This window comes from Protomyctophum bolini, assembly GCF_963924005.1.
Source record: "Protomyctophum bolini genome assembly, chromosome: 15".
NCBI lineage: Eukaryota > Metazoa > Chordata > Actinopteri > Myctophiformes > Myctophidae > Protomyctophum > Protomyctophum bolini.
In genome coordinates, this window is record NC_137876.1 from 9,778,877 (window position 1) to 9,792,963 (window position 14,087).

The following is a 14,087-nucleotide window of genomic DNA, read 5'->3' on the forward strand; positions in this document are numbered from 1 at the left end:
CGTCCACAACATGGTGCATTCACTGGTGGCTGGAGGGCTGCCTGTCACCCATAAGCCCCAGAGAAGGCTCTTCAAGCGACGGGTCATTCCACATGGAGGGTGGGGTCATTCCACAATCCTCCATCCAGCCACAGTGCATTGCACTGACCTCACAGAGCCTCGGTGCACCGACAATATGTCAATCCGATGTGCCCTAAGGCCTTAAATTAGCTGTCAATTAGTGCAAATTAATCAACTGCTCGCCTAATTAAGCAATGCCAACGGGCAGCTACCAAACATGCCATTGTTGAAAAGACATGAGAAGCTGGAGCTTGAAAATCTACACCGTGAAATCCTCAGTGGTAATGTAACTCTGAGAGAGTAAAAACAAATGGATGTAATGTAAGGTTACATACGACACATTAAAGGACCACTTCACCACTTATCAAACCCATCTTCATATAATTGGTTCATGATAATTGATAAAATGCCACAATTCTTTCAGGTGAAACCTGACATATGAATTACCGTAATTTCCGGACTATAAAGCGCACCTGAATATAAGCCGCACCAGCTAAATTTACTGGAAAAAAACTAATGTGTACATATACAAGTCGCACTGGACTATAAGCCGCAGGTGGCCATAGAGATAGATTTAGAAGGTCCCCTAGTGGCCGTTAGCTGTAAAGATCCATAGATTAGCCGCACAGTTGTATAGGCCGCAGGGTTCAAAGCAGGGGAAAAAAGTAGCGGCTAATAGTCCGGAAATTACGGTAGTCAAATGTAATGACGACCTAGTCCCTAGTCACCACCTAGTCCTTATAGAGCGCCGCAGTCCCTCCCCCTTTCAGAAAAACGAGTGGCCCAGGAAATGAAAACCCAATGCATTCTCCCATCGGCACTTCTTATTTAATTTATTTAAAGACGGTTACGCCGCGGACAAAGCCAACTCGGACGAAAAACAAAACAAATAGTGTTGTCTCCTGACTTTCTTTTCTTCTTTCTAATGATTTGATCGGCCCAAAACATTGTGTTCATTGTCATGATTTGTCACGATCCGAGTTGGCTTTGTCCGCGGCGTAACGTCTTTAAATAAATTAAATGAGAAGTGCCGATGGGAGAATGCATTGGGTTTTCATTTCCTGGGCCACTCGTTTTTCTGAAAGGGGGCGGGACTGCGGCGCTCTATTGGCTGCCACGGCATGCCTCTCTAGGCTACCATCCCATGGCCCGTACTGGCAACCTAATCCTCTGGCCTATGGGACTAGTCCTGCCATATGGGACAGCAAACAATGGCATGAACAGTTCACTCACTGATCCATGTTCCGATACAGGAGGGAAAAGGTATTTGTTTATTTTCTACTCGGTCTGTGTCTCATAGGAGGGCTGTGGGCAATTCAGAGACCCGTCCACCAGCAACATCATCGTCAGGCTAATTTATTTTTGAACAATATTTGTTTTATATAGGCCTATATATATATATATATATAGATTTGTATTATCGGCTGCAGTTTCTATTAGCTTGGATACCCCATCGATGATGTCACTGGTGGACGGGTTTCTGAACTGCCCACAGTCCTCCTATGGGACACAGACTGAATAGAAGAAATTGTGCTATTTTATCATGAACATTAATGAGGACGTGCGTGTGTGCGTGCGCGCAATCCTTTCGTACACAAGCCTCATGTATCCAGTTGTAACCAAAAGTATACAACTGTTGTATATTATGTTGATTCTTACAAGGACCATTTGGTTACATTTGTACACTCTTAAGAGCTATTTAACACTGGGTTCTACTGGCTATAAGTGCTTTGGGGAAAGCGAGCGGCCAATCCTCTTGCAATGTGCTTCAGTGTTTTTCTCCTGACTTACAGCTCTAGATGTATGCCGTCATCAAGTTGCCTCCTGCACTTGCACTACACCCTTCAGCTTGATTCAGCACTGCAATGGCTGAACCCCACTGTCTTTGATCTATATATATACCAGCAGTACATCGTCACTCTGTGTGTATGCTTTAGGACGAAGCTAGATGGATGCATGGCTAGTTGAAGAGCGGGCGGTGATCGTTCATTCTGATTGCATATGTGAAACATTCAGCATTGGAGGTCCATGGTGGGGGGCTGGGCTAATGCATAGTTATGTTTCAGGGTGCAGCCCAGTGCAAAAAACCCCATTATCTTGTGACCTTCGTAGGAAGTGGAAGTTCTTTATCCCATTCTGACCTGAGATCAGATTCATACGAGGTTTCCACTGGACACACACTGGTCTGATTAACCCATTCTGACCTGAGATCAGATTAAAAAAATGTCAGTCGATTTTTCAAAAATAGCAGACCTACAAGCTCGTAGCGCGCCACTCGGTGGCGCGCTATGAGCTTGTAGATCTGCTATTTTTCAATAGCTAAAGCATAACATGTTGCTGACACCAAAATGGGTTCCCGTTCAGAATGGGTTATTCATCCTGGCAAATAGATGTCAACTTTTCCCAATCAACCATGAGACAGGGATGTAATATTCAGTGTATTTTTCAGCTGTTTTGTATCAGTTTAAATGACCTGCTGCAAGAAATGCTCTTGCTTTTGAAGGTTATGTGTCTGATTATACTTGGGTGCCGTGTTGTGGACCGATCTACAAGCTCACAGCTTGAGTGAGCTTGTAGATCTGTACTCTCGACAGATTCAGCTAATTGAAACTATAGCTTCAAAATATATACTACTGTATAGTGTATATTGTGCACCCCACTTTTTAGCTTTCTTGATTCAGTATTTAGATATTTCATATTCAAAAAATCCTATATAAATCCGGTGTAGCTTCAAACTAAAATGTAACCATGTTAGACTCATTTTTTAACATACGTCCCTGCTTCTGGTGACTGATATTGTCCTTCTAATGCATGAGGTGGTTGTGTTTTTTTTTTTATTACCTATTTTATTTATTTCATTTTCCAAAACAAAAAACATAATTGAAAATACTCAGCCCCCTCCATGCATTAGAAATACAGTGGGTTTATGGTAGGCTAGGAACCTGATTAAATAAATGGATATCTAAATACTGAATCAAGAAACTTTCCTGGGGTGCACACTGCACACAAAAGCTTTGAGTAGATGTTAAAATGACCCCAAACATATGTTTGAAAGTGAAATATCCCTTTAAATATTTCATATTAGTATAAAACATACAGTATGTGAAATTATGGTGATGTGCTATTATACTTAGTGGCCTACTGGCAGTGGGGCACACAAAATGTGGCACTTATCAGCAGTTTATATGAGATTATCTCCAGTCCAGACACATGGACACATTATAAACGGCTAGACTGCTAAAAAAAAAAATTTATAGAGTTAAAACAAAATCACAATTAAGATGTCAATCTTGTGGCTATATAGGCTAGCATAATGTATGCCGGCAGAGCTGCTTTGCCTTTGTCGAGTTTAGCCTCCACACAAAGTACCCCATGACCCTGGGTTTGAGGACATCCTGCAGATTCCTGCTCATAATGTTACATTAGGACTTAGATTGCCAGGGTAGAAATGAGAAGAGTGAAGGGAGGTGGTGGTGGTGGTGGGCATGCAGATAAACAAAAAATTCCAACAGCTGTTTGCTTTTTAATCTGCAGCCCTCAGATCCTGAAGTCTTTGATGGGCAGCCCACTCTACGCGAATGACTGAACTAAATCTTCCCTTAATCTACAGTCTTATTAGGCAGCCTCTCTCCTGCATGTAAATCAGGATGCAAGGAGCCCATTTTCATATGGAGAGATGGATTATTAAAAGCCACCACAGAGGAAACTATTTCACTATACTAGCCTATACTGTAGAGCCAAAATGCCCTTCGGTTTATTTTGTTTTGTTGTATTTAAATTAATTGTTTGGCCATGATGATGATGATGATGACTGATGTAATTCTAATCACAGTGGGTGGCCCTAATATATACTTCAGGTGGAGAAGTGTGGCATTACTACTCACCATGGCAACCACCACAGGGGGTGGTTACTTTACTTATACTTGGTAGTTATGTGACCCGGGTGTGCAAGGGGGAAAGCCAACCCGTTCTTGACCGTGATCTTGATGTGATGCAGGTCGGCGTTCAATGCATTTCGTTTGAGTTGTACATCAGTACATGATGTACACATATTCGAAATGATACAATTATCTGGACATTGAATTACTTGTCTCTACTCAACCCAGTTGCCCCTCAGTACACCTATATATAATTATTCTATTCTTCAACAAACAACACAACATTGCTATAGATTGCAGCAGAACCGGTAATGAGCGAAAAAGGGTGGCCCCATTTATGTTTCGACGTTTGAGGGTGTCGCGTGCACAAAATATAGCAGATCTACAAGCCCACAACAATGCATGACCGCATGCGCCATGCGATGCATCGTGAGCATATAGAATATAGCATAAGTGATATATATTCGGGGCGCAACCACCGTGTTAGCGTAACCCAATTGCCAGGTCAACCTGACACTTCCCAGTGTGAATAAATGGGATGATCATCCCAACAGGCTGTCATTAGCATATCCTATCACCGATTTCTCCATTAATGAAATTTTCCACTTAATAGGCCCTAATTAGTTTCAACTGGTCATCCTGTAATTGCAACAGCAATATTTTTTTCTCCTGCTTAATCAGTAGCTCAATTTCAACTCTTTGATGTAAAATATGACTTTGCAAGGGGATCAGTCATGCTGTCTGTTTATTGTGTCCCTGTTGAGTTGACTTTAAGTCTGTAAGGGTTTAATGTCCATATCCCTGCCCCTGTTTAATGTAATTTGCAATGCATGGAGCAGTTGTTTGTTAGTTTATTGATTGATTCATTGATGTATAGACTATACAAATACTATGGAGTATATTTGTAGTAATTTATTTATATAGACTATAGGCCTATAGCCTATAGATTTTGTTTGTTTGTTTTAATGATGTAGCCCAATATTGCGCACGGTTGTAAACTCGAAAGCATGCAACAGTGACAGAGATGATGAGTGTTGGAAGAGCTGTTCTTTTCGGTAAAAGTCACCGCTGTATGTTGGCTCAAATCAAGGCAGAGGCGAGGGTGGGCCGGGTGTCTAACTGTCTATCCTGTTAAACCTCGTTTCTCTTCACTCATTTGGACTGCAACGACAAGACAAATGGACTACTAGACTATTATGTAGACTGATTCCACTATGCGCGTGTAGCCTATAGTAACATGTATTTAAATAATGCTTATTGCATTAAGGATTGAAAAGATTGGCACATGCCTCCCAGACATCCACTATTACACTCTTTTGAAATATTATAATGGTTCAGATTCACGCATGATATATGCCCTATAGGCTATAGCCATAATTAGCCAATAATAGGCCGCATACTCAGATTTGATATAGACTGCACATTGCAGTAGGCCTAATAGCCGCCTATATAAAAAATAGCATATAGTTTGGGATAATAATAATAATAATAATAGGCTAAATCGAAAGATTATGCATTTGGCCCATCATGTATACTTCTGAAATATCGCTTTGATTTAATCTGATCTGTCGAGGGATTAGCGGTCTGCAGTGCCAGGGTGTCCCAATATCGTCCAGCTGTCGTTTCCGAGGGCCTTTGATATATGTTATTTTTTTCCCCCCTCCCATAACATCTGGAGATCAATTATCCATCCGTGGATGGGCAGAGATCATCTGCGACTGCCATGATATGCTATATTTATTTGTTCAGTGCAATGGGATACTTTGTGTTTGTGAGCAGTAGACTATAGGCTTTCAAAAATATTGAAGTATACCTATTCCCTTCGGGAGTAGGTACATAGGCCTATATATTAAAAATAAAAAAGTATATTAAATGCACTATTTTATTCGGTCTGCAATTTTCAATGCGTTTTTTATTTTATTTTATTGTTTAGCTCCCCGTCATTATGTTATCTTCATTTATATCTATAAATACGTTCCCTTTTATCCAAAGCATCGAGAGAGAGAGAGAGAGAGATGGGAGGGCGTCTGATCTGATGCATCCTGCATCCATGGTGCACAGGAATTCTGCTCAGTAAAATCCAGTGTTCATTTATCTCCGAGTCTGAGAGTGCACAAATTGAACCAAATGGACCCGTTTGGTTCCATTATTATGCACTCTCTGGGTTAAATGAACACTGAGGATTTTACAGTCGGGATCGCTCTCTTGCAGCTGATTGGCTACCGAGTCCCGACTATTGCTGGGATGGACCTGTTGGATAAAAAGGACCATTTGACGAGGGGATCTTGTGTGTGTTACAACAGTGAAACATGCACTGTCTGGGGACCAGCCTGTGAGAGGAAGGTGAAATAGGGAATAGGCCTATAATAATAGCATCAAAATAGCTACAATATGACAGGGAAACAAGGCGCTGTGTTGTCGGAAAGTTTGAATATATCGAAAACCTCCGTGGGTCCAAATGGAGGAAGCAACATATACCTCCAGTCGAAGAGCAGCTCAACCCATCCGCCTAGCAGGTGCACGGGCTTTGGCATCCACGAGATTCTGGGGCTGAATAAAGAGCCGTCATCCGCGGCCCCGAAGACTCATCTGGAGTCTCTGCCGGCCGGGGCGCACCTGCTCGCCGCCAGGTCCATGCTCGGCCCCGCCGGCATCGGAGTCGGGATGGGATTTATCGGCCCCGGTGGGATTCCTTCGTTCTACGGTCAACCAGCTTTTTTGGAAGTGTTGTCAGACGCTCAAAATCTTCACCTCCAACCCCATAACAGAACTGCAGGACCGCTGGAGGCCAGCCAGTCTGCCAGCTCTGGTGATCTTTATAGCGAATTTCACTTAACACTGTCTGTCTGGAATATAGCATTGTCTGTGATATTGTATATAGGCTAATGGAATTGTCGCGTGTAATATTAGCCTACATATTTTTAGACTGCTGATGTATCTTGTAATAATGAATATACGATTACCGGTAATAAAAGTTTGTATAATGTCATTATTATTGTACAATTATAATTATTATTAGCCTATATTCTATTTTCTACAGTGGAATATTTAACCATTGGTTGACATTGGCCTATAAGAATATCATCATAATGGACGGGATGATGTTAGCCTCATTTTAAGAGCTTTTTATTTTGCTATAGAATAACTGTATAATGAATCAGGGATGCTTTATATTAGTGGGTGACTTCTTAATGTCTTTATGTCTTTTTTTAACAGATTCCGATGATTTGTCTGCAAATGAAAGAAAGCTCTCAAAGTCGTCTTTATGTCAGAGCAAGAAACGCAAGAAAAGACGTCACAGGTTAGCATTTATTTGATTATATTATTATCATTATTATTTAAGGAGTGATTTGTTTTTTATTTTGTTTTTTAAATGTATTTTTTTGGGGGGGGGGGGGGTCTAGCTTCAGTAGCTCTTATTATGCAACATATTGTCTTTAATGTTGCAGGCTAATTATTTCTCTCAATTATCACCTATACCAATGTTGAAAGAAAATCCTTGCAAAAATAGCTTGATATTTTGATTTCTCATTCAAATGTGCCCTTGTTGTCTGCATGGGGGAATCAGATAGCAAATAGAATATTTGTAATACGTCTTTTTAACGCAAATATAGCCAACAATTCTAGTTTGTTATGCTATTTTAGGGTAATCGAAAATTGTTGTTTAGGCCTAAACAACAATTATCTTCTGAGTAGGCTACGTTACATTCTGGTCCACTTTCATACACTCACGGGTTTAAATGAACACGGATGATTTTTACATTTAGCTAATTATGACCCTTTTTCCAGAACGATATTCACATCTTATCAGTTGGAAGAGTTGGAAAAGGCCTTTAATGAAGCACACTATCCTGATGTATACGCACGGGAGATGTTGGCTATGAAAACAGAACTTCCCGAGGACAGAATACAGGTAAGGCCTTATACGACATGCATAATTATGTATCTCTAATATCTCCATTTATCATTTCATTGGTAGGCCTATAGGGGCCTACATTTGATTGTATAACCTAATCATTTGGGCCGTGATTAGTTTGTTGAAATTGGAAAGTAGGCCTGGAATTGTTGGTTTTCTATAATTAATGGAATGATAATTGTATGGCAATAGGCCTAATGAGGGAAAAACCATGCCATGATATATAAATGTTGTATTATTAAAAGATGGCGCTTCTGAATTAGTTGTATAGCATGGGCTTTGCTCATAAATAATACTGAAATGCAAAGCACAAACACTAGGGCTTATGGAATTTTAGGTACATAGGCAGATTTGCATGCATGCGGTGCGTAAGGCAGGCCTACTTGACAAAATAGTTAGCCCTCTAATGTTTTTTTTGGGGCAAGATAAGTAGGCTAAGCCCACGTCAATCGATCAATGACGCTCCATTCCTGTCTGAACAAAGATCCTCGCCAGAACAGATCATCTCTCATCAGGCGCAGTTGGATGTGAAACAATTTGTTCTCGGGGAAGAGCACTAACGACCTAATCAAGCTATCAAGGCGGAGGAAGATTGCAGTGTGACCTGCACCATCCATCTGCCCGAGCGCCTTTTAATTTCGTTCTCATTACGGCGGCTAGCCGCGAATAAATAATAAAGGAAATAAATAAATAAGCCCAGCCAGCCGTGCATGCCGAGCCAGGCCTATTCCAATCCTAAATAAAATTAACACCCAATTTTCTCATTGAGTGTAATTAGTTAAATCAGACGAGCTTGCCACGTACCGGGGGAGGCAGGCTCGAGACGCGGGGAGTTCAAATGAAATAACTACATTGAATTTATTAGCACGGGTCAATAGCGCCGCTCCCCCGAGTCCTGCTCGTTTAATTTCCCGTGATATTTGCCCGCCTGCCCGCCATCGATTGGGCCTGAAATTAACTTATTTTTCAATCAGCCTCAGAGTGCCCTGGGGTCGCTTCTCCTCACAGCTTCCACACCGGCTTCCCTTTGAGGGCCAGAGAAGCAATTTCTCATAAAAAAGTATCTTGTATGAAATAAGCGTTATCACCGGAATTACCAGAAAATGGGTTTTGATCATTTTCAATTTAATAACCCCCTCACCGAATCTTGTTGATAGCCCCTCCCTTTCTTCTCTCTCTCTCTCTCACACACACACACACACACACACACACACACACACACACACACACACACACACACACACACACACACACACACACGCACACACACGCACGCTCGCACACGCACGCACGCACACGCCCGCACAGCCATCAGAGGTGGCCAAGTAGAGTGTTCAACAGCTCTGTGTTGTGGTATAAAATCAATTTGGCCTCTCACTGAGCTGACAGATAGCCAGGGGCCCCAACCAGTTGTTGGCTGTAGCCGAGTGAAGTGTCTTAATGTGTCAAAGCATCTCTCCGCCACCACAGGTTGCTAGAGATAGGCTCTGACAGGAGGCAGGGATCCCTCACACCTGTAGCCAGTATACAGGTATGGGAAATCGATGGACTCGAGTGAATGCACAGTTGCTTTTTACCTCAAGTAACTCCAATCACCCGAGATATCCACAAATAACTCGGAACATCTGAGATAAATATCCACTGAAATACTAATAAAGTTTTCATATGCGAATAAGAACAGGAACCGTTGAATTGAATCAGCTCCTATACCACTGTTTTGCTTGTACAGTATACTATTATCAGTGTTGAACTGAAACTCAGAGAGTGTGCAACTTAATGGTTATTTGTACACTCTCAGAGTCTCAGACCTAAATTAATGCTGCATTCCGGAAGGTTTTTAGTGTAAGCCTTATTTTATTATAGTTTCGACGTATAGTATTTAGCTAAAAGTCTTATATCACCAGTATGTTGTGCGAGAGACCTGGGTTTGAATCCCATGTATAATTCTTATGGAATTGCAGATAGGACGGTACCCCTTTTGGGGTTCTTGTTGCCATACAATATATAGCAAACATCAGCCTCAGTCCAAAATGGGTTACGGGATTTTACTGTGCTTGAGTTAGTGTAGATGGTGTTTCCTGAACATTGCTATATCATAGGGTTGGAGTCGGACAACATATATATTTATATCATTTATATCATTATTTCAGTATGATGATATGAGGGTGTTGTCCTCTCCTGGTTTGAATCACTTAAGCTTTATTGTATACTTTAACAAATTGTAACAAGTAGCAAAAATAACTGGTCTAGAAGCTCAACAACATTCACATGATGCGCTGTGAGCTTGTAGATCTGCTATTTTTTGTTATTTTTAAAGATTAAAAATGCAATTGATATTATCGTCACAATATTGCTGTTGAAGTACTTGATATATATTTTTTAAATATATCATCCTATTAGATTACTGCATGGACATGTGATTATTAAAAACCCATTTTGGGTGGGAACCCTTTTTGGTGTTAGCATTATGTTATGATCTAGCTATTGAAAAAAAGCAGATCTACAAGCTCATAGCGCGCCACCGAGTGGCACGCTACGAGCTTGTAGGTCTGCTATTTTTGAAAAATCGTAAAAATGCGGCACTACATTTTAAATATATATTATTTCAGAGCGTTTATTTTTATTTTGACGTCGGGCCTAAATGGGTCAAGTTTGGCCGTATAGCTGATGAATGTGTCCCACTGTGCCAGGTGTGGTTCCAGAACCGTAGAGCCAAGTGGAGGAAGAGGGAGAAGTGTTGGGGCCGCAGCAGTGTGATGGCGGAGTATGGGCTGTATGGGGCCATGGTACGCCACTCCATCCCTCTGCCCGAGTCCATCCTCAAGTCTGCCAAGGACGGCATCATGGACTCCTGTGCTCCTTGGCTGCTTGGTGAGGCTTCTAACCCATTCTGACCTGAGATCAGATTCTAAAAATGTCTTCGTATACATCCTGACAATTTTCTGTTTCTATGTCAGTCGTTCTTCGATTTTTCAAAAATAGCAGACATATACAAGCTCGTAGCGCACCACCTGAGCTTGTAGATCTGCTATTTTTCAATAGCTAAAGCATAACATAATGCTAACACCAAAAGGGGTTCCCGCCCCAAAAGATGATTCACACAGTAAAATCCATCAAGACCTGAGGCAGATTCTATACATCGGTAGTTCTCACACTTTCAAGATTCTTTAATAAATAATAATAATAAAAAGGTAGTGCAGCTTTTGTATTTTCAAATAACCAACGCTAAATTCTAAAATGACACAAATTATTGGCCGGTTAAAGGGGTTGTAAGTGATTTGTTTTTGTTAAAATATGTGATAAATAGCTCTATATTCTCACATAGTAATTATAACTATAGTGTTCACAGGCGTCTCCCCATCTCTCCAGCTCTTTAGTAAACATGCAGGAGAGGAAGTGATGAAACAAATAAAAATAAAAATGAGTAGACAACATTGGAACTTTGTGGAGTTCTCACTCCTGATTAAGACTGGTATCCCTATGAACATGCTTCATTTGCTAAAGAGCTGGAGATCCTTATCACCGAACAAACACTGTACACTAGTAATGCTATTGGAATATAGAACTTTAACTTTTATTACATTTTTATACATTTTTTTAAATTATTATTATAGTTATTATAGTTTATTTTTAATTTTTTGCAAAAACATCACTTACACATGCAAGCTTTTAACAACTGTAACGTAATGGATCCATAAGTGTGAGTATTGGGAGTATTTTATGATATGAAGATGTGACAATTGACAGTAATATCAGGAATTCTTTTCAGTTTGAACATTCTGGAAGTATAGGATTATGCCACATTCGCTCTATCTTTGAACAGCTGTTCATAGCATTTGTATAAAAGGCATTGTCATACTGATTAGATTAGAATTTACTGACCACTCATGCCTACAAAGCAGGAAATTAGGCCTATGGATTTCCTCCTGTATTAGCAAAATATACAGGCCTCACTCCTCAATGCCTCAGTGACCACCGAAAACTACATGATGTCACGCCGCAGTGATAAGAGACTCACCGCTCACCCTAACACATCTCTCTGTTTTTACTAACCACTGTTTCGGTGGTCACCTTATCACTTAAAACTGGAATAGGCCTTTAGTCAGTCCTCACACTAGACAATGCTCCCATGCAAATGTATTATTATTACCACATGACGCTTTGAGCATAACTACTTTAACCCTATATACTAGTTAACTGGGGTCCCCAGGGCTCTATATAGGTCTTCTAGTATTTCTTCTACACCAAATTGAGAAAATAGCAGATGGATGTACAAGCTCACAAGGTGAGCACAGTGCACACATTGCAATGTGTTGTGAGCTTGTAGATCTGCTATTGCTCCAGAATCTGGTTAAGCTCTTCATATTTCAACAGGCTTTTTTTGGCTGATGCTATTTTTTCTGTCCAGCACCTAGCATTGGATCTATTATACATGATTATTTAGCCTTATTTAGAACAACATTTCCAAATAAAAATTTTTTATTGGTCTTATGGTGAATTCCTTAAAGTAGATAAAATATCTTCACCAACAAATACAGCATGCCGTAATCATGAATTGACACCCCTCAATTTAACATCAGATTCTAAACTAGAACTTTTTTGCTTACTGTTTTCAGTTCAAGATGGCCTGCTGTTTCCAAACAGCAGACGCAATTCTAAATCTGAATACCCGCAATTCTTTGCAGGGATGCACAAAAAGACCTTGGAGGCAGTGGTCGCCCCTCCATCCTCAAAGGCCGACACGCCCCAGCAGCCAGCGTCTCAGAGGGAAGAAGAGGGCGAGGCAGAAGAGAAGAGGGCAGAAGGCAAGTCCTCAATTTCTAAAGAGGAACTGAGAGAAAACAGCATTGCTGCACTCAGGGCCAAGGCACAGGAGCACAGTGCCAAAGTGTTGGGGACAGTTTCTCATGACAGACTCCTGGAGGGCAACCAGGAGAGACAGGCAGCAGAGGAGAAAGCAAGTGATCCTGTGAGTCCCACAGAGGACACAGAAGGTCCCTAGAGACTCTAATCTCTAATATTTTAGTTACTAAGGACTATTGTTCTCTTGAGGCAATGTAGTGGCCTAACACTGTTTTCAGCCTTTGAGGTCTTGCCTGGGTTTATTCAAATTCATTGTACTCCACAAGGTTTTACACGTTAAACTCATATTAGATCACTACTGTAATTAAAAAGATAACTTAATTGGCCACCTCTTGCTCGCTGCTCTCAACGATTACACCTTTGCACTTTTTCTGTTTAACTTTCAAACTTTCTTAATTATTATTGCTTATGCATTGTAGGCTTTGGTTTGAGAGATCATTTCAGTGTAGCATCTACAGCTGTGTATACAACCAGATGAGTTAGGTTTTATCCTACTGTTTAATGTTCATTATAAAGGACTAATATTTACAGGTAGGATTACTGATGACCAATGAGCGGCTAATTTCTCAAAGTTCCATTTTAGTGTCTTTATTGATTGAATAACTTGTATAGTTACTCATCGGTGACATATGAACCATCCCAAGACAAGAAAGTAATTGTTGTCCTGTATTGTTCTGTATATAATGGAAATGATAATGACACAAGACTTCTTGTAGTCTTAAAAATGTTTGTGTTTTCATTTCATAATCCGTATAATACAAAATACAAAAACATGAAATAGAAACCAGATTTTTTATGGAATATTGTTTCATTCTTCAAGAGGTCTAAATCAACAAATTAATTAGGATTTAATAATCACACACAGTAGCTCCTGAAAGCAAAAGGCGAACTCCTTCCAAAACATAATACGCTAACCGGATAGTGATACAAAGATATGTTTCTAATCCCATGAGTAGTTTACTTGCCACTTGATGCTCTGCTAGCTAAACTCTACTCATTGAGAAGTCTGTCCTTGGGTGCACACTTGGACTGTCCCCAATAATGTGTATCTCAGATTAAACTAGGGGACCAGTGCTTTGGGGATGGCAGCCAGAACGTTTTATTTTTTATTCATAGTATGTAGAATGGGTACATTTCAAACGAAAGCACAAGTCAATACAAAACCTTCTGATGAAACCAGGAAAAGCACTAAGACATCAGGATCCTCCATTTTCAATTCATCAGAACATTTAAAGACATACAAATATAGACTTCTATAAAAACAGGAAATCGTTCAGTTAAAGAAAGTAAAAAAGGGAAAAACATGTACAGTATAGGGCGGATTTGAGTGTGGAGTCTATAGGGATTCACATTTCGAAATGAATTTAATC

At 40.4% G+C, this 14,087-nt stretch overlaps 1 protein-coding gene across 1 annotated transcript; it reads left to right on the plus strand.

The window, feature by feature from the left end:
- Positions 1–6,329: 6,329 nt before the first annotated feature.
- Positions 6,330–13,344, plus strand: vsx2 (visual system homeobox 2; the record flags this gene model as incomplete). The annotated part of the gene is made up of 5 exons (XM_080783767.1): positions 6,330–6,747; positions 7,155–7,239; positions 7,728–7,851; positions 10,545–10,725; positions 12,540–13,344. The coding sequence occupies 5 exons, from the start codon at positions 6,330–6,332 to the stop codon at positions 12,854–12,856; spliced, it is 1,125 nt and encodes a 374-aa protein (XP_080639893.1). The 3' UTR covers positions 12,857–13,344.
- Positions 13,345–14,087: the final 743 nt, after the last annotated feature.